The following is a 27287-nucleotide window of genomic DNA, read 5'->3' as shown; positions in this document are numbered from 1 at the left end:
TTCTATCACACACTTAAGTTATATGAATCTCAACATGCATTAAAGTAATTGGATCACCTCCCTCCCACCACACACAAAAAAAGAAAACAAAAAATTCCAGGTGGATAAAAGAAAGTTAAACAATAAAGAGTTCAAAAGACACCCTTAAGAGAGTGAAAAAAACAAGACATAAAGTGACAAAAGTTATTTACTATACATATGACTAATAAAAGGCTTAGATCCACAACATATAAAGAACTTCTACATATGAGCAAGAGTCTTGAACAGGTATTTCACAAAATAGGACAGCCAATGCTCAATCTCATTAGTGATCAGTGAAATAAGGTGCAGATTAAAATCACAAAACAGTACTAAATACCCATCAGAATGGTTAAAGTGGAAAAGACAGAAAAGCACAAGTGTTGGTAGAAGTACAATTGGTAAAAACCAATTTGAGGGGCTTCCTTGGTGGCGCAGTGGTTGAGAATCTGCCTGCTAATGCAGGGGACACGGGTTCGAGCCCTGGTCTGGGAAGATCCCACATGCCGCGGAGCAACTAGGCCCGTGAGCCACAATTACTGAGCCTGCACGTCTGGAGCCTGTGCTCCGCAACAAGAGAGGCCGCGATAGTGAGAGGCCCGCGCACCACGATGAAGAGTGGCCCCCACTTGCCGCAACTGGAGAAAGCCCTAGCACAGAAACGAAGACCCAACATAGCAATCAATCAGCTAATCAATAAATAAATCTTTAAAAAAAAAAAAAAAACCAATTTGAAAAATGTTTTGGCAGTATCTCCTAAAATGAACATACATAATCGCTATGACCTAGTAACTCTACTCTTAGGTAAACACTCACGAAAAAGTGTCTGTGCATGTGACCAGGAAACATATATTAAAATGTTAGTATAATGTATAATACCAAAACTCAAAAAAATCCAAACATCTATCAACAGTAGAATGGATAAATAGTAGTATATTCCTCTAATGGAACATTATCCAGCAATGAAAATGAAAAAAGCCTACAGCTATATAGAAAAACATAGATGAATCTCACAAATATAAGTTGGACAAGCAAAACATTAATCAGGTTAAGGCATACATGCTTAGATGTTAAAGCTACTTAAAAGAGCAAGAAAGGGAATGCCATAAAAGACAGAAGAGTGACTGTTTCTGGGAAAAGGAATGGGGTGCTAGCCAGATGTGAGAAGTCATGATGAGGACTTCTAGAGCACTGAGAATACTTTTTTCCTTTATCTGTGTGATGGTTACACAGATGTTCACTTTGTGATAATTCACTAAGCTATATGGTTTGGTTCTGTGCACCTTTGTGTATATGCAATACATTTCGCCAAACAAAAGGTTATAAAAAAGAGAGGAAAGGAAGAAGAAAGAAAATAAATAACAAGTCACAACACTATCTGGAAAGATATCTAATATATTAAGTTAAATACTAAAGTCAAATGAAATACTGATGGCAAATAAGCACACAAAAAGATGCTCAACATCATTAGTCATCAGGGAAATGTAAATTAAAACCATAATGAGATAACCACTACACATCTGTTTAGAATGCCTAAAATACTAAAATTCTTAATACTGAGGATGCAGACCAACTGGAATACTCATCAATGTCGGTAGGAATGCAAACTGGTACAGGTACTTTGAAAAACAGTTTGAAAATTTTTTACGAAGCTAAACATACCCCTACCGTATATAAATCACCAATCTCATTCTTAGTAGTATTTACCCAAGAGAAAGGAAAACGTACGTACACACACAATTGTAAGCAAATGTTTATAGCAGCCTTATTCATAACATAAAAAAAGGAAAAAAAAAAAAAAAAAAGGAAACAACTCACATGTCCTTCAACTGATAAATGGATAAAGAAACTGGTATATCCGTACAATGGTATTATTACTTAACAAAAGGAACAACTATTGATACATGCAGCAACATGGATGATCTCAAATGCATGTTGCTAACTTAACAAAGCTAGACTTAAAAGGCTACACACTGTATGATTCCATTTACATGACATTCTGGAATATGTATTACCTAACTATACAACATAAAGAGATTGTAATGTAATTCACTTAGATATTTAACTATAATAACAACAAAAAGCATTACTTATAAAATTACATTTGCACTTGGTTTAGCATTTTATATACATATTTTAATCCTCCGAATAATCATGTAGAGCTAAATCATCGCAACTTTACCAATGAAAAAACAAATTCAAAAAGAGTAAAGTAACATTTTACCACGGATACACATCTAGTGAGTGGTGAAGCTGGGGTTTAGTCCCATTGTATCTGGGTCTTTCCAAGCCCATTTTCTTTCCTGTACACCATACTGCCTCTTAGTTCAAAAGCACTGATAATTCCTTAATGAATAGTGTTTTCTTTTGCATTATTTAAAGATGTGTTCATACTTCCTACATTTGTAAGTTTAAAATAAATCATAAATATTTTCTATTATTCAGGTACCCACATACCCACAATCATACAAAACAAAGTTAAAATACGCAACTTCTGCCCTCAAGATGTTTATAATCTAATAGCTAGCACACATATGACAAAGTAGGCAATTTTAAACCTCAAAAATAACAGCCGAGTAGTAGAAACATGGGTAGTGTGAGTACCTTATAATAACAAAATAATTCTAATTGCTTCTTCCCATCCCTTGTATCATCACTATCATTCATTTCACTTATATAAGGATATGTGTGTGAAGTATACATACATACATACACATAAGCAAACACAGTCAAATACAGTGTCACTATTATTTTAAACTGTTATCTCTTAGATCAATTGAGAACAAGAAAAATAAAAGTTTTTATTTTATCTTCATTCATTTCTTCTCCAATGCTTTTCCTTAGATATCTGAGTTTCTGACCTGTATCATTTTCTTTGTCTCTAAAGCACTTCTTTTAACATTTCTTGCAAAAATTGTCTACTGGCAAAAAATGCCCTCAGTTTTTGTCTGATAATTTTTATTTCTCCTTTACTTTTAAAGGATAATTTTGCACAGTACATTATTCTAGGTTGGTGGGTTTTTTCTCTCAACACCTTAAATATTTCACTCCACTCTCTTCTCGCTTGCATGGTTTCTAGGGAGAAGCCAGATAATAATTCTTATCTTTGCTCCTCTATAAGTGAGGGATTTTTCCCCCTCTGGCTTCCTCAGGATTTTTTTATCTTCAGTTTTCTGTAATTTGAAAATAATATGCCTAGGTGTAAGGATTTTTTTGGCATTTATCCTACTTGGTGTTCTCTGAGCTCCCTGGACCTTTGGTTTGGTGTCTGATGTTGATTTTGGGAAATTCTCAGTTGTTATTGTTTCAAATACTTCTTCTGTTCCTTTCTTTCTTCTCCTCTGGTATTGCCATTATGCTTATGCTATACCTTTTGTAGTCACCCCACAGTCCTTGGATATTCTGTTCTTCTGGTCTGGTTTTTTTATTCCGGGCTTTTTCTCTTTGGTTTTCAGTTTCCAAGAATGCTACTGATACATCCTCTTGCTCAAGACTCTTTCCTCATGCATGTCCAATCTACTAATAAGGCCATCAAAAGCACTCTTCACTTCTGTTACAGTGGTTTTTTTTCTTTAGCATTTCTTTTTGTTTCTTTCTTGGAACTTCCATCTCTCCACTTACATTGCCCATCTGTTCTTGCATGTTGTCTACTTTATCCATTAGCACTCTTAGCATATTAATCACAGTTGTTTTAAATTCCAAGTATGATAATTCCAACACGCCTGCCATATCTAATCCTGATTCTCATGCTTGCTCTATCTCTTCCAATTGTGTTTTCTGCCTTTTAGTATATCTTATAATTTTTTTTTGACAGCCAGGCATGATACACTTTTTAAAATGAACTGCTGTAAACAGGTCTTTAGTAATATGGTGGTAAGGTGTGGGGGATGGCTGAACAATTTATAGTCTTATGATAAGATCTCAGTCTTTTAGAAAGCCTGTGCTTCTGGACTGTGAACTTCACACACACACTTCTCAGTCCATCTCCCTCCCCTCAGGTGGAGCAGGATGGCTAGAGTGAGCTGAAGTTGTGTATTTCCCTTCTCCAACATGGAAGACTTGAGCAGCTATAGTTGGATATTTCCTTTCACCCACATCAGTTAGCCTCTGATAAAACTCCAGCAGGTTAGGCTCTGGTGAAATAGTTTATCCTAAGGGCAAGCCTTGTTAGGAGGAACAGAATGCTCTGGCATATTTCAAAATGGTTCCTTTTCCCCTTCCTCTATCAAAAGCATAAGGGGCGTGGGCTTCCCTGGTGGCACAGTGGTTGAGAATCTGCCTGCCAATGCAGGGGACACGGGTTCAAGCCCTGGTCTGGGAAGATTCCACATGCCGCAGAGCAACTGGACCCGCGAGCCACAATTACTGAGCCTGCGTGTCTGGAGCCTGTGCTCCGCAACAAGAGAGGCCGCGACAGTGAGAGGCCCACGCACCGCGATGAAGAGTGGCCCCCGCTTGCCACAACTAGAGAAAGCCCTCACACAGAAACGAAGACCCAACACATCCATAAATAAATAAATAAATAAATAAAAATTAAAAAAAAAAGCATAAGGGGATTTTTCTGATATTCACTGAGAGAATCTGGTAGAGACACAACAGGTAAGACTCACAAAAGTGTGGGGCTCTGATAACTGGTTTCCCCTGGAGTTTTTAACTCTCAGAGTTGCCCACACTGAGCCTCCAGCAATTTGTCAACCAATTCCGGTTTCCCTACACCAGCACTGGCTTCCAACAAAGTTGCTGCTCTTGTGAACTGTGATTCACTGTAGTCTCTGCTGGTCTCTCCAATTTTAAGGGCAGTGGTTTGCTTTGTGACCTCTCTTTACTAAAAAAGTTGTTGATTTTTCAGTGTGTTCAGGTTTTTACTTGTTGTCAGGATGGAGTGGCAACTTCCAAGTTTCTTACATGCCATACCAGAAACTGGAAGTTTGCATTTTCTTTTAAGAAATGTTTTTCTACACCACAAGCTTAAAAACTGATGTAGAATAATAAAACACATACAAACTCAATATCATATAGAACAAAACTGTGTTGCATACTTTGTAAATTATTTATTTATTATTTTTCACTTTCCTCTTACAATGCACATATTTATATTTCTAGACATGTAGCCTAGATCAGACACTGTTCTTAAATATCTGAACCTCCCAGTTTATCTGTAAAAATCAATATAAAATTATAAACTATAATCCTTGAAATATATCTTCCAAACAAGTGATTAAAATACAGCTTACCATTTTGATGCCTGTGGAAAATGTCACTGGTTTTATAGGTTTAGGTTTCTCTAGCTGCATTTCCAGTTGGGTAGATCTATCTTTATGCTGAGCCAAAAGTAGAGCAACGGGGAGATCAGAACTCTCCTGCAAGAAAAGTTAAAGTGCAATGTGAAAGTTAAAAATAAAAGCAATGAGTCTTTTATTTTAAATTATGCCTTTCCATAAACATTTGATGTCAACCTAGGTATTCACTTTATGGAGAACACTTTACAAAAAACTTCAACATTCCATAATAAGAAAAGGCTGCTTTAGACTCATAAATCAAAATAACCTACAAAAAAGGATTTTTATAAAATCCACATTAAAGACAATATAATAGGGTCTTATTTCATCTAGCAAAACCAACCATATTTATTAAAATAAAAAAATTAGAAGCTAATCACAAAAAGAGTAGTACAAAGTACTATAACTTAGATCAGATGTTTATCTAAGACACATTTCTTTTTTACCAGTGAATTCAGACCAGTCTGAAATTGTTTCCCATTAGATTTCACCTGAGGCCGTTTGGAAATGATCCTTGTTCTGTTTTGCACAATGGAATGATTGTTAAGTACAATCAAAAGACATTTATCAACATTTTCTCCTTTATTGACTTATTTTTATAAATAATTTATCTTTATAAATTTTTTAATTAACAAAATAACAGTAAACACTTTTAATATCTTATATTGATACTAAATCAGGGCCACTATTTACACAAATCTGTACACACACATATTAATAACACAAACAAATTATTAATTCTTATACGTACACTGTCATTTACTCTGTTTAACATGAAGTCTTCTCACATGTTTAAAGTGATGCAGAGCTAAGATCTAAACTAAATGTATCCAGACATTTTCCTTTCTGAGCTGTCAGTTAAATAAGAACACAGAAACACATGCAAAAGGAAACCAGGAAGGAAGGAGATCACACACAAACATATGCAAAGACACATACTACTTTCTATATCTGTAAACAAAAATGAAGGTACAAACACATTTCAATCTCCTATACCAAGGTGACCTACGAAAACAGTCTTCAAATGGCCTACAGAGTTTTAAAATAGTAACTACCCAGAATTTAATCCTGAAAAAACTATATTGTTACACATTTCATAGCATAAAAGTAAAGATATAGCAGAATCTAATTTTCTTTCCAAAACCAACAACTTAATATTTGGGGGCACAAATATGGCTAATTAATATATTTAAAGGACTTGTTTAAAAGTTATAGTACAGAAGAAATTCAAATAACAAGACATTTATTTCCACAGCATAGTCCTAGAATAAATTTGTATCTCAAAACTTTGTAACAAAAGTGCTATGCAAGAGCAAATGTTACAAAGATTACAAATTTTAAAAGTAAATGGAAAAACACAAATTTTATTTATAAAATAGAACTTTATTAAGGGTCAAAATTCTTAAGACATGGCTTTAGCAATAATGAAGGAGGATGAATAAAATACACTATGAGAATATACTTGACTACCTTTCATATTCTACAACAAAGCATTAGTAATGCATTAATAGTATTGCTGTGAATTCCTGCAGCTATTCCTATTTCCATTAGGAATTTTATAATAAAATATAAAATTAAACAACATTTTAAATGGGCGGTGGCCCAAAATATGTTTTAAAATCTCTAACTACCTTTTCATATGTTAAAAACTAACAGAAGAAAAATAAATTTCCTTGGCTAAAATGCTAAATCATTGCTTTCTAATTAATACTCTAAGTGAATTCAAATTCCATACCTGCTACTTACCCTAAAAAGTAAAAGTTCTCATGTAAAAGTAAGACAATGTGTGCACTTCAAAAAAGTTGCTAATCAATACTTTGCCTGTTTTAATCCTGGTTTCACCTTCACATAAAAGAACCAGAATATTAAAATGTCTTGATAAAACAGTTGAAATTTAATAAAAATAAACATTCTAGAAAGCTAAAACTAATTTTGATACTAAGGCAATACAATTTACTTTAAATCTGCTGTACTCCACTTCAGCAATCAAAACTTTGGAGCCTGAAAATCTTTGTAAATGTTAAATTAGAGGGACTCCCTTGGTGGCGCAGTGGTTAAGAGTCTGCCTGCCAATGCAGGGGACGCAGGTACAGGCCCTGGTCGGGAGGATCCCACATGCCACGGAGCAGCTGGGCCCGTGCACCACAACTGCTAAGCCTGTGCTCTGGAGCCCGCCAGACGCAGCTGCTGGGCCCGCGTGCCACAACTACTGAAGTTGTGGTCCGCAACAAGAGAGGCCACCACAGTGAGAAGCCCGCGCACCGCAGCAAGGAGTGGCCCTCGCTCTCTGCAACTAGAAAGCCCGCGCACAGCAACAAAGACCCAACGAAGCCAAAAATAAATTTAAAAAAAAAAGTTAAACTAGAAATAAGCAGGAGTTCTAACAACAACAAAAAAATCTACAGAGTAAAATAAACTATGGGAAACATACATGATCTCAGAAACACAAAAAATGCAGATTCAGTCTTTCAAGTTATTTCATTCTTCTTAGCTTTCCATTTTTACCCTGAAAGGTTCCCTAAGCTACGCTGATTGCCTGAAGGTACACTGCTCAATATTTAAAGAAATTTTAATTAAGACTACCTGTAATACTCATTAAAAGCTTTATAATGACCATTTTTTAAAGATTATTTTAACTGACGTAAAGCAAGCCATCTGGCAAAAAATATTCTAATAAAAATCAGCTACTGCGTTTGACAATATTAGCCCTTAACAAAATTTAAGACATAGCTGAAGAGAATTTTCAAACAAGAATATAAAAAGATTTAATAAGTCAGGACCTGTATAAAAATCTTTTTCCAAACTTTAAAAAAAAAAAACCCTGAATTTACAGTTAGGATTAAATAAATGGACATTTTAGGCAACATTATAGTAAATGCTAAGCCATAAACATTAAGACCATAACATTAAAATCCTGTCACATCATACAGTATAGCGTAATGCCAATGCTTTTATAAAAGGTTAAAAAGTAACTTGTAGCACAGGACCAGAAACAGCAGAAAAAAAATTCTAATAAGTTGTGCTTATACTAGTTGCCTAAATTAGATCCAGAGAATCATTCTAAGATTTAAGCTTCTAGATATATTTACAGATGCCAATTCAATCTTTCTTAATAAAATCTAACACATGAACATACATAGAAAAAAATACAATGTATTCTTTTACTTAATAAGGATTCAGGAGGATAAAAAGAAAGTTAATGAATTCTTTCAGTTAGTCAATAAGGATGAAATATATGTTAGCATTAAACAAAAATTTTTTAATAAATATTAAAAAATTAAAGTAACAATCTTTAAAAATAAATTTAAATATGAAAATGAGAAATTCAAATTGAATTGGTATTTAAACCAATCTGTTGTAATTAATTGTTCTAATGAATACAGTAAATTGTTAAGGATTATTTAACCACCATGTTACATGATCTAAACAGTAAAGAAAGTATGCACAGTAATGACTTGCAGGTGAAGAAAACAGGAAGGGGGAGCAGTTCTTAACAAAAGCCAATATTAACTCCAGATTATACACAATGTACAACATTGGCAGTTGCAGCTCAATTGCCAAGAACACCTCAATGAGGCAGCAGAACTTCATGCTAAAAGACTAAAGACAAAAAGAATATGCAAAAATAATTGCTATGCAAAACCAGCTAATCTCAAAATCAAAACTAAAAACGCTTTATACTAAATGGAACATTTTTTAAAAGTTAAAGTGTATTTTCGTCTTATATCTAAGTTCTGTATTTGGAATTAACTCAATTAACTGTATAGTGGAAAGCATTACCAAAGAAAACTGCATAAAATGATGAGAGAAACCTTTCCAAAAAATAATTGTAACATGAATCTTTACTAATTCATTCTTTAAAGTTTTTAATTTCTCACAAGCTACATGTCTACAAAAAAAACGTAAAACATGACATGCATCATTTCAACTGTTAAAGCCACAACTGTCACTTAATAGTTTCAACAAAAATTAATGGAAGTTAGGGATTTCCCTGGTGGCACAGGGGATAAGACTCCATGCTCCCAATGCAGGGGGCCCAGGTCATGGTACTAGATCCCACATGCATGCCACAACTAAGAGTTCTCATGCCACAACTAAGGAGCCCTGGGGACACAACTAAGGAGCCCACCTGCTGCAACTAAGACCCGGTGCAACCAAATATAAAAATAAATAAATATTAAAGAGAAAAATTAATGGAAGTTACTAAGGAAAAAAAAACATATTCTATTTTATACACTGCTGTCCTCATTTTTTTTCCTTTCTTGGTGCAACGGCACACGGTGCAGCCTGCAGTATCTCATTTCCCAACCAGGGACTGAACCCAGGCCACGGCACTGAAAGCGCCGAATACTAACCACTAGACAAGCAGGGAACTCCCTGTCCTCATTTTTAGAACCAAATTTACATTCCACCCATACAAAGTAGATAGGGTTTATGATAAGCATTTTCTGTCTGAGCCTCACTAAGGCCTTTACCCTTACTTTTCGTTTACTTTCTCACCTACTTCTAATTTAAATTATCTTGCTTTCTCTTTTTATTCCTGGTTATATGGCTTAAATGCTTTTAGGGCAAAAGCACAGTAGAAAAATATACACATACACTTTTACCTGATCACAGAATAACAAACAGCATAGCAACTAGTAGACTGAGGAGTTGAGTGTGTTAACACCACATGGAAATTAATTACGGGGCCAGAAAGGGGAAAGGAAGAATGTAAAAAGACTTTACTGGAAAGGATGATTTTCTAATTGTGATTTCATCAATATCACAATGGTTTATAAGCATCAAATAATATTCTCCAATATATGAAACGCTTCATAAACCTTGGTTATAATTACTGCTATTATCTAACAATGTTGACTACTTGGGGAGCTAATAACTAGAAAACACCAATAACTTGCAAGACATTACCATTTCTTTCAAATGTATTTTTTCATGCAAAAATAGGAAATATAGTTCTCACAGAGTAACCAGAGTCACTAAAACTTCAGCATGAAGCCAAAACACTTGAAAATGAGCTAGTTATTAGAAAACCAGTATTAATCAGGAGAAAAATGCTCTGAAAACAATATGTTTTAGTCAGTAAGCTCAGAAACACATCAACAACCTATTAATAGTAAACTGGCTTATGTTAGTTATAATATTACTCTCTTATCTGAAAATAAAATGGATATTGACAAACATTTTTTTAAAATAAAGGAACAGAAGGTGAATAAACCAGCACAAACTATAGAAATGCTATTTAAATACCATTACCCAGCATAATAAATAGGAAAGATAAACCCTGAAGACAAATGATTTTTTATCACAATTAACATTAATACGTACCAGTTCATCTAAAAAAGCCTGCTTATTCTTCCTTTTTAGAATCTGCTGCAGTTGTTCTTCTTTTTGTATAAATAGTCTTCTTTGTTCATTTTCCTGTCGTTCTACCTCTAAAGCTTCTTCCAATTCCTCCTGTTCCCGAGTCTAAAACAGAAACATTGATATATGGCATGGAATAAATTTAGTAACCAAAATCAACCCTACAATACTCTGTACCTCCTTTCTTGGAATCATAAAATGCACTAGTCACTAATTGTTTAATAGTGCAGCAATTCCACTTTAAAAGAACTAGAATTCATTTTATTTCATGTAGACATGTTACATTAAAGAGAATGACATCTAGCACTAAATGAACACCTAAACAAAGTACACTGAGCCCAGCTGCAGTATTGTAGAAACTGCTTAATAATGTCTTTATTTTAGAAGATTTAACAAGAAAAACAAAATAAAACAAAAAACCCAACAACAAATAGATAATCTCCATATAGAACTATTGATTGAAACACTCCATATAAAAGACTGGCTTATTTAATAGAAACAATTTTCAGAATATATAAGACAATGAAAAGTTAACATAGTAGTTAGCTTCTTTTTCCCAAGTTAAAATAAGTCTTTCTGATGCTTGAGTTCCAAATAGCATTCATTTAAGGTAAGTTATGAAAAACTGAAGTTATTTTCTAACACAAGCATATAAATTTCAAGGGTCCTCTTTGTAGACTGAAAAATTCAAAATCCAGAGCTAATACGTAGAGAGAATGAACTACAGGCCTACTCATTTCCCTTTTATGAAGTTCCTCAGAAATATTAAATACTTCCAGGTTCTGAAATTTATTCCAACTCTAACTCGTACTTAAAAGCAATATTATACCTAGCCTTTGTTCTTTAAGTCTTCTGAATGAGAAATATAGTAAAATCTGAATGGCTTTACTTTAAATCCTTGATTGTTGCTATTGAAAATGTAATACCTTCTTTTTTTTTTAATTCAATAAAACATTGAGAATTTATGGCACCTCAGGACAAATACAGAATAGAGGGAGAGAGTATAATACATTTGGGGATCACTAAAATAATATATGAATTAACAGAGACCTCAGAGAAAAGTACATTTTTATGTAAAATAATAATTAAAACACTCTATTAGATTTTTTTCACTTCACAAATTAAACTCCCCAAAGAAACAAGATTCCCAAATAAAAAAATGTTTCACTTATAATTCAAACTCAGTATATCCAAAATTAAGTTTAGCATTTGGTTTCCCAAAGCTGATCACCCTCCTGTATTCCTGATTTCTGCTAAGCGCACACCTACATCTCAGGCAACTCAAGTTGAAACCTCAAAGTCATCTCTGTTTACTCCCTCTCCCCCAACCCCATTCCTCTTAAATTAAATCAGTTGCTAAGTCCTATTAGCATCTCTCCCTGTAATTTCACAAACCTCTATTACTGAGGTTACTATTCTAACTCAGGTACCCAGTGGAGAAGAGAATTCAAACTTGATTTAGAAGGATTACTAGGAATAAACGTAAAAAGTTAGGGGGTGAGATATGAGGGCTAGAAAAGTGAATTACTGGACTATAGGTCCATAAGCAGAAAAGGATGAGTCTCATGATAAAACAGTGACATATACGTAATAAGTATGACAAGTGACAGAGAGGTATACACAGAGTACAGTTGGGACAGAATTGATAGAGTGGTAAATTCTCCTTGCAATGATGGAGGACAGGTAGAGTTAGAAAAGATTTCGTATAGAGTGTTATGGGTTGAATGTGTGCCCCCAAAATATATGTTGAAGTTTTAACCCCTGGTACCTATAAATGTGACCTTATTTGGAAATAGGGTCTTTGCAGATGTAATCAAGTTAAGATAGGTCATACTGGAAATTTTGACACAGACACATGGGGAGAAGGCCATGTGAAGACAGAGGCAGAAATCAGAGTGGTGCCAAAGGTGCTAAAAAAGGCAAAGAAAGATTCTTCCCTAGAGCTTTCAGAGAGACCATGACCCTGATGACACCTTGATTTCAGACTTCTAGCCTACAGAAGCCTGTTCTCATAAGAGAACAAATTCCTGTTGTTATAAATCACCCAGTTTTTGGTAATTTGTTTTAACAGCCCTAGGTAACTAATATATGGAGGTTGAGCAGACTTCAGACAGTAGGTATTTACCCCCACTGGAGAGTGGAAGAGCCATTTAGGCAGAGAAAACAAAGGCGCAAAGACATGAATAAAGCTGGAATGCTTGGTATGGCCAAGTCATGAAGTATGGGAGTTGGGGAAAGCTCTAGATAAAGCTGGAGAGGCAAGCAGATGGCAGATCATGGAAAGTCGACCATATCATACTAAGGGATGCATTTATGCCATGCTAAGACAACTGGGAAGACATTAGAGTTTAGAAAGATGACTAGAAGCAGTGAAGAATACATATCAATGGGGTTCAAGACTGAAGACAGGAAGACTAGTTAGAAGAATACTTCAATAACTCCAGTAAGAAATAATGAGGACCCTAAGTAAGGTAACAATAATATAATTAGAGGAGGGACCAGGTTTGAAAGGTCATAAGGAAAGACTATCAACAATATATGAAGACTGACCAGATATGGCTAGAACACTTAGATAAAGAATGTAAACAATAAATGCTGGAGAGGGTGTGGAGGAAAGGGAACACTCTTGCACTGTTGGTGGGAATGTAAATTGATACAGCCACTATGGAGAACAGTACGGAGGTTCCTTAAAAAACTACAAATAGAACTACCATACGACCCAGCAATCCCACTACTGGGCATATACCCTGAGAAAACCATAGGTCAAAAAGAGTCATGTACCAAAATGTTCATTGCAGCTCTATTTACAATAGCCAGGACATGGAAGCAACCTAAATGTCCATCGACAGATGAATGGATAAAGAAGATGTGGCACATATATACAATGGAATATTACTCAGCCATAAAAAGAAATGAAATGGAGGTATTTGTAATGAGGTGGATGGAGTTAGAGTCTGTCATACAGAGTGAAGTAAGTCAGAAAGAGAAAAACAAATACAGTATGCTAACACATATATACAGAATCTAAGGGGAAAAAAAAAAAAAGGCCATGAAGAACTTAGTGGCAAGACGGGAATAAAGACACAGACCTACTAGAGAATGGACTTGAGGATATGGGGAGGGGGTGGGGTGAGATGTGACAGGGTAAGAGAGTGTCATGGACATATATACACTACCAAATGTAAAATAGATAGCTAGTGGGAAGCAGCCGCATAGCACAGGGAGATCAGTTCGGTGCTTTGTGACCACCTAGAGGGGTGGGATGGGGAGGGTGGGAGGGAGGGAGATGCAAGAGGGAAGAGAAATGGGAACATATGTATAACTGATTCACTTTGTTATAAAGCAGAAGCTAACACACCATTGTAAGGCAATTATACTTCAATAAAGATGTTTAAAAAAAAAGAAAAAAAGAATGTAATAGGAGAAATAGGTGGGAGAGTGAAGATTAAAAAGTTCAATTATGATGAACATAGATGCAAAAATCCTCAACAAAATATTAGCAAACCAAATTCAACAATACATTAAAAGGATTATATAACATAATCATGTGGAATTTATCCCAGGGGTGCAAGGATGGTTAAACATCCACAAATCAATCAATGTGATACACCACATTTACAAATTGAAAAATAAAAAGCATATGGTCATCTCAATAGATGCAAAAAGGTCTTTTGATAAAATTCAACATCGGTTTATGATAAAAACTCTAAACAAGTGGGCACAGAGAACATAATTCAACATAACAAAGGCCAAATATGACAAGCCCACGACTAATATCATACTCAACAGTGAAAAGCTGAAAGCATTTCCTCTGAGATCAGGAACAAGACAAGGATGCCCACTCTTGCCACTTTTATTTAACATAGTACCGGAAGTCCTAGCCACAGCAATCAGACAAAAAAAGAAATAAAAGGAATTCAGATTGGAAAGGAAGAAGAAAAGCTGCCACTGTTTACGGATGGCATGATACTGTATATAGAAAATCCTAAAGATGCCACCAAAAAACCTATTAGAACTCATCAATGAATTCAGTAAACTTGCAGGATACAAAATTAATATATAGAAATCTGTTGCATTTCTATACACTAACAACAAACTATCAGAAAGATAAATTAATCTCATTTACATCTGTATCAAAACGAATAAAATACCTAGGAATTCATCTAACTAAGGAGGTAAAAGACCTGTACAGAGAACACTGTAAGACACTGACAAAAGAAACTGAAGACAAGACAAACAAATGGAAAGATACACTGTGCTCATGGGTTGGAAGAATTAATATTGTTAAAATGGCCATACTACCCCAAGGCAATCTACAGATTGAATGCAATCCCTATCAAAATACCAATGGCATTTTTCACAGAACTAGAACAAATAATTCTTTTTGTGTATGGCAACACAAAAGACCCCAAGTAGCCAAAACAATCATGAGAAAGAAGAACAAAGCTGGAGGTATCACACTCCCTGATTTCAAACTATAATACCAAGCCACAGTCTTCAAAAAAATATGGTACTGGTACAAAAACAAAGATCAATGGAACAGAATAGAGAGCTCAGAAATAAACCCACACTATATGGGAAATTAATCTATGACAAAGGAGGCAAGAATATATAATGAGGAAAAGACAGCCTCTTCGATAAATGGTTTTGCAAAAACTGGACAGCTACATGCAAAAGAATTAAACTGGACTACTTTCTCACACCATATACAAAAATAAACTCCAAAGGGATTGAAGACTTAAATGTAAGACCCGAAACCATAAAACTCTTAGAAGAAAACACTGGTAGTATGCTCTTTAACATCAGTCTTAGCAAACGATAAATCTGATAAGGGGTTAATATCCAAAATATACAAAGAATTCATAGAGCTCAACATCAAAAAACAAACAACCTGGGACTTCCCCAGTGTCGCAGTGGTTAAGAATCCGCCTGCCAATGCAGGGGACACAGGTTCAATCCCTGGTCCAGGAGGATCCCACATGCCACAGAGCAACTAAGCCCGTACACCACAACTACTGAGCTGTGCTCTAGGGCCTGCGAGCCACTACTACTGAGCCCACGTGCTGCAGCTACTGAAGCCCACGTGCCTAGATCCCGTGCTCCACAACAAGAGAAGCCACCGCTATGAGAAGCCCGCGCACCGTAAGGAAGTAGCCCCCCCTCGCCGCAACTAGAGAAAGCCCACGCAGCAACAAAGACACAACGCAGCCCAAGAAAACAATAATAAATAAATAAATCTTTTAAAAAAAAACAAACAAACAACCTGATTAAAAAGTGGGCAAAGAACCTGAATAGACTTTTTTCCAGAGAAGACATACAGATGGCCAAAAGGCTCAGGAAAAGATGCTCAACATCACTAATCATCAGGGAAATGCAAATCAAAACCACAATGAGATATCACCTCACACCTGTCAGAATGGCTACAATCAAAAAGACAACAAATAACAAATGCTGTCAAGGATGTGGAGAAAAGGGGACCCTAGCGCACTCTTGGTGCGAATGTAAATTGGTGCAGACACTATGGAAAACAATAAGGTTCCTCAAAAAATTAGAAACAGAACTACCATACAATCCAGCAAATCTGGGTACTTGTCCAAAGAAAATAAAAACACTAATTTGAAAAGATATATGCACCCCAATGTTCATTTATGCATTATTTACAATAGCCAAGATAATGGAAGCACCTTAAGTACCCATCAATAATAGAAGCATGGATTAAAAAAAGATGTGAAATATATATATATACACACAATCAAATATTACTCAGCCATAAAAAAAGAATGAAATCTTGCCATTTGGATTAACCTAGATGGTAGTATGCTAAGTTAAATAAGTCAGACAGAGAAAGACAAATACTGTATGATTTCACTTACATTTGGAATCTAAAAAACAAAACCAGTGAACAAAAACAACAAAACAGAAACAGAGTCACAGATACAGAGAACAAACAGGTGGTTGCCAGAGGGGAGGGGGGATGAGGAATTAGAGAAATAGGTGAGGAAGATCAAGAGGTACAAAATTCCAGTTACAAAATAAATAAGTCACAGGTATGAAATATACAGTGTGGGAGAATACAGTCAACAGGAATGCAGTATCTTTGTATCATGATGGTAACCATACAATCAACATGGTAACTTGACTTATCATGGTGATCATTTTGAAATGTATAGAAATATCGAATCACTATGTTGTGCACCAGGAACTAAAACAATGTTGTAGGTCAATTATACTACAAAAACGAACGAACAAATCACTGAAAAAGAGATCAGATTTGTGATTACCAGAAGCAGGGGCTAGGGGGAGGAGGAACTGGATAAAGGTAGTCAAAAGGTACCAACTTCCAGTTATAAGATTAGCTAGGGATGCAATGTACAACATGATAAATATAATAGACACTGCTGCATATATGAAAGTTCTTAAGAGACTAAATCCTAAGAGTTCTCACCATAAGGAAAAAATTTTTTTCTTTTATTTTGTATCTATATGAGATGATGGATGTTTACTAAACTTATTGTGATAATCATTTCATGAGATATATAAGTCAAATCATTATGCTGTATACCTTAAACTTACATAGTGCCATATGTCAATTATGTACAGCTCAATAAAACTGGAAGGAAAAAAATAATCAGTTCTGGAATGCTGAATCACAAATGCCTTTAATGCATCCAGAAAAAAATGTCGATTAACCAATTACAGATATATGGATGTATCACATATAATTCTTGGAGCTCAGGAGGAAAACAATGGGCCACAGAAACACTTGAGAGTAATCAGTGTAAAGGATTAACTCTTAAAGAGAAGCACTGAGAGGAATCCAAGTGTTTAAGAAACAGAAAGGAAAGAGAAGCCTCTTAAAAGGATGAAAGAGGAAGGTGAGAGCAGCAGGATGAAGAGAATGGAGTGGCCCCACAGAAGTCAGGGAAGAGTTTCACATCAAGGGAGAAGCCTGCATCAAATACTGCCCTGCCTACAGACCAAATGACATTCAGACCAACAAAGAGTCTATTGGCTTTGTCAATGAGAAACTGGTAGCCTCAATTTTCTCACTGTATTTAAGTATTTTGAAAATAGAAAGCCTCAATAAATATTGGTTGGCCAGCTAGCTGATTGAATAACTGGGAAAATAGCTATCATTAAAAATCAAACACTGGGGGCACAAAGAAGGTACTGGACTGGGAGAAGGGAAGCAGGCTGAAAGACTAGAAGGTCTCTGCTTTCTCCCTAATGGCACCACCTTACCCAATCCACCTCCCTTACCTTTACCTCCCACTTCTAAGCCATCATTAGGACTTGCTATTTCAAACTCAAAACATTTCTCTAATTCATCCCTACCTCTTCATTCCTTGTTTAAGTCACCTCTGAACCCACCTACAAGACTGCAATAACCTCCCATTGGCCTCCTAAACTCCAGGTTTGATCCTCTCAAATTCAACCTCCACAAAAGCAATACATCTATTCTAATAAGGACAATACTTTATTATCACTTTGCTTAATACCCTTCAATGACAATCATTAACAGCTAGGTTTCTATAACATTACTCTAAGGAATCCTGGGAATTCCCTAATAAGATGTCTAAGGTACACTACAGAAGAGACTGAGCAGATGGGAATTCAAGCCTATTCGTCCTCCCACTGTTGATTCAACAAACGTATTCAGAGTAAGGCTTCATTTGAAGAAAAGGTTCACCTGCTAAAACATACAAACAACTGGTCAATATAAGTCCAAATTACTTTTCACAATACATAAGGCCTTATGTTACCTAGGCTCTTTCTACTTCCGTTTCAACTCTCTATTGAACTTGGCAATATAGAACTACTTAAAATTCTCAGAGCTCTCTGTGATTATCCATGCCATCTTGCCTTTGCTCATGATTTCTTCCTGCCTGGAATGTCTTTGTGCAGCTTCCCAACCCGCCCCCTTCCCGTCTTCTACAACTTGGTAACTTCTACTTGTCCTTCAAAGCTCCATTCAGGCATTATCTCATCTGGAATGCCTTTCCCAATCTTCCTAGAATAGATTAGGTATCCCTCGTCTGTATTCCCATAATAGCAAGCACACAGAACTCTCCATGTGCCTATGTCATTGTACTGAAATTACTTGGTCCCTACAGAACCAGGGCTCTTATTCATCTTTGTATACTATGTGTTTAGCAGACGTTCAACAAATGCTTATTGAACTAAAGTTTTTTTTTGCTAAATTGATAGACATTCTATGCAGCAATCTCTGCTGCTCATGAGAATCCAGAAAACGGAAGATAAAAATTAAGCTAATCTTCACTAAGACTCTATTTCAAGATTAGATCATCTTTATTCAGTTTCTCCATGCTCACAATTGATGCTAGGTGCCAGCTCCATGAGACAAATAAGATCTCGTTAGCAGACAACTCAGTAATAGTTTCTCTATGTGAGAAATGGGTCATTTCATGTGCCTAAGCATGCAAGAGATTGCTTTTTTTTTTCCTTTTTGACACAATTCTGATATTTTTGGAACAGTAAGACTTCAACTTTCACAAAGACATTAAAGGCAAGTTGCTACCTCAGGTTTGCAAAAAGACATCAGTCATATAGTCCACACTCCTTGGGCCACTTGAGAACTGTCTCTACCCAATGATACCACAGTTACTGATATATGTTAATTTGCACCATCTTAAAAAATGGTCCTATGTCTGTATTTATGCCAATACCAAATAGTGATAGTAAGCATCACTAATAGATAAAATGCTCAGCACAGAATGACCAATTAATAAATGATAATGAATTACTGACCAAAACCCTTTGTTATAATAGATCCAGGTGCTAAATGTTAATATGAAGAATAAATGCAGTCACTGTAACATGTATTACATAAAATACAAGTTGATCCTTGTACTACACAGGGGGTTAGGGGCGCTGACCCTTCGCACAATTGAAAATCCGTGTATAATTTATAGTCTGCCCTCCTTATCAGTGGTTCCCTCTGTATCTGCAGTTCTGCATCCAAGGAGTCAACCAACCTCGCATCGTGTGGTACTGTAGCATTTACTATTGAAAATAATCCAGGTGTTAAGTGGACCCGCACAGTTCAAACTTGTGTTGTTCAAGGGTCAACTGTATTCAATAACCTATCATTTTAAAGTTTTCAGATAATTAGAAATTCCTACTTTAAAATAATATAACCAGCCTAAAATTAGATTATTCTTTCAACGCTCAATATTATTTGCTAGTTTAAAAGGATAAGTGAAAAAAGCACTCACTTGAAAAGAACAACCTTATTAATTTAAACAGAGCTAATGCAACAAGTTACCTGGGCATACCTATTCTGCATGTACCTTCTGATGTACCCAGAGAAGGCTACTGGGCAAAGAGTAATTTTTATGGCACACTGATGCTTTCAGAAATGAGACACCTTTCTAAGGAAGCCAGGCTGGATATGAACGGAATAGAATGCCAGTTCCTTGAGAGTTTTATTGCAGGAAAGAAGTGTCTAAATGAAACACTTAAAGACTATAAAAAGGAAGTCCTTCTAAGTACAAGATGAAAATACAAGCAATGTAATCCAAATATATCTATATCATTTTTACCAATGATTACAAATTCCTGATACAGTGCCTCAAAAACAATTACCTCTGCTTTCCCCCAAAACTAGAAAGCCAAGTTGTACTGAAGAAATGATAGCTAAATTGTTAATTAAACCTAAAGTGTTAATTAAAAGTTAATTAAATCTTTGCATGTCTATAATTATTTTTCCTTTATAGGATATATTTTAACAATGCCACCAAAACTGTCTTTGCTATAGTAATGTGTGCCTCGTACCTATATGCCTATATACATATATTAGTATTTCTGGCCTTAATTTCAGCTAAATTCTTTGTAAATATAACTAGTTTTAGAGAAAGATAGCTTTTTAAAGGATCATGTGGAAGCATTCATCTCTAATACAAAAGAAGAAGAAAATACTTAGCAACCAACCAGCTTTAACTTATTTTTCTGAATGACATCTTTGTTTTCCTTTTGGTATATCTCCATTTTCTTTTTGGTGTTGTCCAAATCCACATTGTTGGTCAAGTTGAAAACTGCATCAGAAAAGAAACACTGACATGAAATACAGTTTTAACATAAATCTTGAGAAGATAATAAAAACCAAATATTCATCACAGTGATTTCTTAATTCATCAGGTTGACATTCTTTACAGCTTAAGAAACTAGCTCTAGTTCAGCAACTATGTTTTCTGAACCAAATATAAGGAGAGACTGTCAGACTATCACACAGGCTATCTAAAGATCTGAATCACCTCAAAAAACCTAAGATACGTGCTTGCCATAATCACATTGGATTTGATTTTTACAGTGCCCATTTTAACTCTAAAAGTATAAAAAAGATTGCTTTATTTTTTAAATAAAAAGAGTAAGTCTGGGATCCACTATACTGGTCAGAATCAATACTGAAAAGAATCTATGCGCCAGAAACAGAAAAATTATCCAAAGGAGTAAAAAAATATTATCAAACTAGAACAGGTTTTATTCTGATCCTCAACATGGCTAGACACAAGCTTGAATCATTTACCATATAGTCTAGATCTGGAAAAGTATGAAATACATGATTCGAAACTTAACAGGGAAGGTAAAGTAAAATCTGGCACCAAAACTTAAGACTGAAATAATTTAGTAAGAGAAGCCACTGAGATATGTTCAGATAGGTGATAAACTTTCAGTGACTTAGAACGATCTTTTTATAATTCCAACTCAAAATAATTTCAATTATAAATGCCTTACTCCCTTCTAAGTTTACATATGTAAATAAAAAGGTTATTATAATACTCTGAACCAAAAAAAACTCTTTTAATATATATATATTCATATTTTGAAGTACTGCCCCACTGCCCTACCCCTTTCAGTGTTTGTATCAGCCCGTCTAAAGAAGGATCATCACCGTTGTCTCTCCTGTTCCATAATTCAATCCAGACTTCCCTTGGATTCCTCATAATCTTTGTGCATCCATTATTAGCCCTTCTATCCCTTCTCCATTTACTTACCACTGCTTCCTCCAGCTTGACCTATAAACAGGTTTGATCTACCCTAAATAACTGCTTTACTTCATGTTTCTACAGATTCCTTCCCTATCTCACTCCTTCATTTAACTAATAACCATCTCAAATAGTTCCTAGATTTTTGCATTAGGTCTGTAAGAGTTGAAAAGTAATATTGGAAGCCCAACAGAGGGTTATCTGTTTTGTTGAGTAAGGCCATTAAACATACTCAAAAGACCAATCTGATCCAAAATTTAATTTTCATCTCTTCAAAGGACCAACTTATTTCAGAACATCAATTTATCATAATCATTGTTGAAAATCCAGGCTTATTTAAGTATGTAGAAAAAAAAGAAGCAATTCTCAATTCTATTACATGCAATTTTAAAACCCTGGGAGAAATGAGAGAAAATAAGAAACAACAGCCCTCTAGCTATTGCTCCAGATTTTTTATCGCAAAGTAGAAAAGAAAATAATAATGGTGGTAAACCAGGGAATCTGTCTAGTATGCAACATAGGGCATTCCCTATAAATCACACTTTGGCCCCAACACAAAATAGTCAGAGAAAGAAGCTCCGAACTAGCAACAGCCCTCAGAAAGGCAACTGTGAGCCATTCTGATTCCACTATCCTTGCCAACCACTCACAATTTACTCCCTGTATTTAACAGCCATCCACTGAGCCACTAAATCCAAAAATCTTTCACAGCCTCTACCACCCTCAACATCTATGCCCACTTAACAATTCTGATCACTTTTTTTCCTCAGCACGTCCTTCCTGTGACTAATTTGTTAATATATTCTCCTGATCTTCTTCCTACTACTCCAACTACCCATTCTTGTTTCCATCTCTGCCTCATCTTGCTCTCTAGGTACACTGCATGATTCTGACTTTTGCCCTCTTTCCTCCCTCTACGTTCCTTGGGTAATCTCATAACTTCCCACAGTTTCAAGCAAAGAAATGCCAGGAAAAGCTAATACCATCTCAAAGTACAATTTAGAAAACCTAGCACATAAACATCTCCAAATTTACTCCTCCTTGTAAATTCTTTACCTGTTAATGATATGACTATCATGCTAAGACACCAGGATTTAACATCTCATTCATGTGACCCACTGTCCTTTGCACTCCATAAGCACCAGCTGCAAAATACTACAGATTCTACCACCAAAATCTCTTTAAAACTGCCCTTATTTTCAATGTACCCTGCCAGTACTCCAAGCCAGGATCTTATTTCTCCCTGGATAATTTAATCTCTGACTTAACTTCCTGTCTCCAGAATCTTTGCATCTTTCCCTATTCCCTAACCCCATCCATAGTATACAATGCTGCCAGACTAATATTTCTGAAGCACACCTCAAATCACCTTCCACCTCCACCATCCTATAGTCCTCTCTCATCCCGTGTGCCTTCCCCATTTTACTAGGAAAAAAAAAAAAAAATCAAACACTTTTAGAATTCAGAGCCCTTCCTAATTTGGCTATAACTACTTTCACCTCCCCTCAATAAAGACCTATCTTGAAATTAGACACGTATGCATTTCCCAAATGTTCCCCACATTTCCTGCTCCAGTTCCTTTGATCATACCATTGCCCAGAATACCTGATCCCCCTTTCTTATTTTTGAAAATATACCCAATCTTCAAATGTCTACCCAAATATTATCTTTTCCATGAAGTTCTCCCCAGTTCCCCTAACTAGAAATAACTTCCTTCTCTTATAAATGTGGAAAAATTATTCACAGCTCATATAAAAATCTCTTTCTACTTTACATGATATACACATACACAGCATTCTTTACTTTGCACTTCATCATATTTTCTATAACCTCTGTATCATCACTTCTCCATTCACAATGCCTTGATAAAAATCCAGTCGTAACTCTTACATTACTTTTCCCTCTCTGCTTTGAGAGTTTTGCAGATTCCTCAGAGCCTCTTCAAGAACCAAGGGAAAGAGAGATTGAGCAATCCAACCAAAGTACTTTTCCTTCATTTGTTTTCTTGAAGTGATCTTCTCAAAACTCTGCTTGATGTAAAACAACTATACCCCAATTAAAAAAAAAAACAAAAAACCTCTGCTTGAACATTATACTCTATAGCACGTGTACATGGGCACGCACATGTGTATCTATGAAACATCTCAAAGATCTATAAAACACGTATGATAGGTACTACATCTAGCACTTGACCTAATTATATCACTTAATCCTCCTGATAATCTTATGAGATATGTGAGGTACTACTGTCATTTACACTTTACAGATAAGGTTTAAAGATATTAAATAACTACGTCCAAGGTATAGTAAATATTGGAACCAGGATTTTAATCTAGGCTGATTCCAAAGCCTGAACCTTTTTTTAAAATTTTTATTGGAGTATAGTTGATTCACAAAGTTGTGTTCCAAAGTGTGAACTTTTGTCTACAATGCTAGTTTTATTGCTTCTCTCTATGCCTGAAAACCACTGCTAGCCCAGTTCAGCTATTTCTCTGCATCTGTACAGGCCACACTTTCCTATTTCCATATCTGTGAGCAAACTGCTCCCACAGGGCCCATCTTAGTACCAGCCTCAACCCAGAACAACTGTGAATATCTGTATCTGGCCACCCTTCTATATCCAGCTTAATCAGCAGCTCTTCCTCATAACTCACTTTGCAGGTGCAAATCCTCTCCATCCTCCACCCCTGAATGCTATAACTCACTTTGCAGTTAGAAATCCCCTACATCTCTCCACCCTTGAATGCTCACAACAGATTACCTAATATCATTCTGGTGGTATTTATCCACTTTCTACCCTGTATAATTATTTTCAATGTACCTACCTATTTGACCTAATAGAGTGGTCCTTGAGGGCAGATTCTAGGACTGATTCAGCTTTATCACTCCCAGCATTTAAATAAAAAACTTTCACTATACACCTATTAGAATGGGCAAAAACCAACACATGATGACACCAAATGCTGGCAAGGATGTGGAGCAACAGGAACACTCATACACTGCAGTGGGAATGAAAAACGGCACCGCACTTTGGAAAACAGTCTGACAGTTTCTTACAAAACGAAAGATACTCTTATCATACAATCCAGCAACTGCCCTCCTTGGTATTTATCGAAAGGAGTTAAAAACCATGTCCACAGAAAAGCCTGCATATGAATGTTTACAGCAGCTTTATTCGTAATTGCCAAAACATGGAAGCAATCAAGATGTCCTTCAGTAGTCTGAAAAGATAAACTATAGTATATCCAGACAATGGGATATTATTCAGCACCAAATAATAACAGTAATAATAATAAGCTATAAAACCATGAAAAGACATGGAGGAAACTTAAATGCATATTACTATGAGAAAGAAAACAATTTGATAAGGCTACATACTGTACAATCCCAACTATATGACACTCTGGAAAAGGCAAAAATACGGAGACAGTAAAATGATCAGTGGTTGCCAGGGATTCGGGGGAAGAAGGGACAAACAGGCAGAACACAGAGGAATTTCTGGGTAGCAAAACTATTCTGTACAATACTATAATGGTGGATACATGCCATTACACAGTTATCCAAACCCATAAAATGTACAACACCAAGAGTAAACCCTAATGTAAACTATGGACTTAGGAGATAACGATATGTCAGTGTAGGTTCATTGACTGTAACAAATTTACCACTCAAGTGGGGGTATGTTGATAGTGAGGAAGGTCTGTGCATGTGTGGCACAAGGGGTATACAGGAACTCTCTGTACGTTCCATTTAATTTTGCTGTGAATCTAAAACTGCTCTAAAAAATAAAGTCTATTTAAAAAACAACAGGAACTTCTTATCTGGTAAGAGCTCAAGAAATGCTTGTTGAATTATTACAAGAGGAAAAAAATAAATAAACCAATGCTGGGGGTAAGGGAATGGACGAAATAGGTAAAGCTGATTAAGAGGTACAAACTGCCTGCTTAAAGTAAGTCATAACTCACAGGGATGTAATGTACATAGGGAATATAGTCAATAATACTGTAACTACTTTCTATAGTGATGGATGAGAACCGGTCTTATTGTGGTGATCATTTCATAATGCATAAAATTATCGAATCACTATGTTGTACACCTGAAACTAAGACAATATTGCATGTTAATCATAACTCAATAAGAAACTAAAATAAAAAATAAATCAATGCTAATATTTATAATTATCTTTATAAATATAGATTTAATTTAAATGAGCTTTATAATTACAGAACTGAATTATACAGAATGGCAAAGTAAGCAGATGCAAAACTACAGGAAAAAATAATCTTTGTTTCTTATGGTATGAATCTACTGACAAGTAAAGGTAATCAAGTTGACATCCTATGTTGAACTCTACTAGAATGTTTACAGCAGTTTAAGAAAAAAATATTACAATTTATCAGCAAGCTAGACAATGTACTAATTTAAACTTCCCATTAAATAGAACCTAGAAACAGTAAAGTTAAATTCTAAGTGAAAACTGTCTGTTTATAGACAATTTCTTTCTTTTATGCTTATTAAAAACTTTATGATGAATTCTAATGAAACTAAAGTAACTAATTTGTTTATTTCATTTTTTAACTGAAAAAGCAAAGGTAATAGTAATATAATAGATACAAATCATAATCATAAGTAATACAAATCTCTTCCTTTAAAAAAAAGAAAAAAAACATAAAAGTGGATTACAATTTTGAAAAAATTTCAGAAGCAAGTCTCATTCATGCCACAACGAATCAGGTTGGTATAATAGCCTTGAAGAAAAAGGAACAATTTTCCGTAACAATCATTTGGCCCTTTATCTATCTGGTTACTGGTTTAGCTCAGAGGTTGACCTGCCTATAGTCAAGTATTAAAAGCCAACAAAAAACCTATTGTATTTTCTGAAAGAGTTAATGTTATTTGAGTACAATTTTGAAGTCTTTTTGACATCCAGAATTTATAATTAAAGCCCTTAGGACTTTCTCACCCTTTTAAAATAAGCATACCCTGAACCAAAAGAATGTTTATTATGAAACTAAGGACAAACCTTTGAGATAATCCCTGAGGCCAAAAGGAACAAGAATTTTTATGTTTAGATTGTCATAACCACAGAAAAGAGCCTATTATTAATGCTATAAGAAAGTTTATTTTCATGTGTGCCCCCTTCTACTGTAATTTTTTATGCCATTATTCAAAATTCTAATACTTTAAAATTTTTATATTCATGATATTCAAAGGATTCATAATGAAATTTATATAACAAAATGACCAATCCCCAATTTATAAATCCTCAAACACTGAGTCCTTAGCCACCCTACCAACTTGATTCCTTTTACTCTAACCATCTTCAGTATCACCCTCCTACCTTCCTTCCTTCCTTCCAAACTTCTTTAAGATCCTTCAAAATATAGCTCCAACCTACTTTTTTCTCTCATCTCCCACTATTCTACCAATCTGCATCCCACGTTCCAGACTCAGACTACTAACTATTCTCTGAGACTACTAAGCACTTTCATGGGCTCTGAGAGAGGAAAACCCATGTTCAAAATCTGGCTCCATTATTTACTAGCAATGTGATCTTCAGCACAATACTTAAACTCTCTGTGCCCCCTCTCCATATGCAAAACAGGGATTAAAATGCCTG

At 35.3% G+C, this 27287-nt stretch overlaps 1 protein-coding gene across 2 annotated transcripts in view; it reads right to left on the bottom strand.

The window, feature by feature from the left end:
* MNAT1 (MNAT1 component of CDK activating kinase) overlaps positions 1–27287 on the bottom strand; it is a 219282-nt gene that overhangs the window by 138607 nt on the left and 53388 nt on the right. For both annotated transcript variants that reach the window (XM_028169248.2, XM_007192953.2), the window contains exons 4-6: positions 20613–20716; positions 10626–10766; positions 5253–5378 (exon numbers count right to left, since the gene is read on the bottom strand). In XM_028169248.2, coding sequence (XP_028025049.2) covers positions 5253–5378; positions 10626–10766; positions 20613–20716 — 371 coding nt within the window. The remainder of the gene's footprint in view (positions 1–5252; positions 5379–10625; positions 10767–20612; positions 20717–27287) is intronic.

This window comes from Balaenoptera acutorostrata, chromosome 3 (genome assembly GCF_949987535.1).
Source record: "Balaenoptera acutorostrata chromosome 3, mBalAcu1.1, whole genome shotgun sequence".
Classification (NCBI taxonomy): Eukaryota; Metazoa; Chordata; class Mammalia; order Artiodactyla; family Balaenopteridae; genus Balaenoptera; species Balaenoptera acutorostrata.
This window is presented reverse-complemented; position numbering and strand designations above follow the sequence as displayed.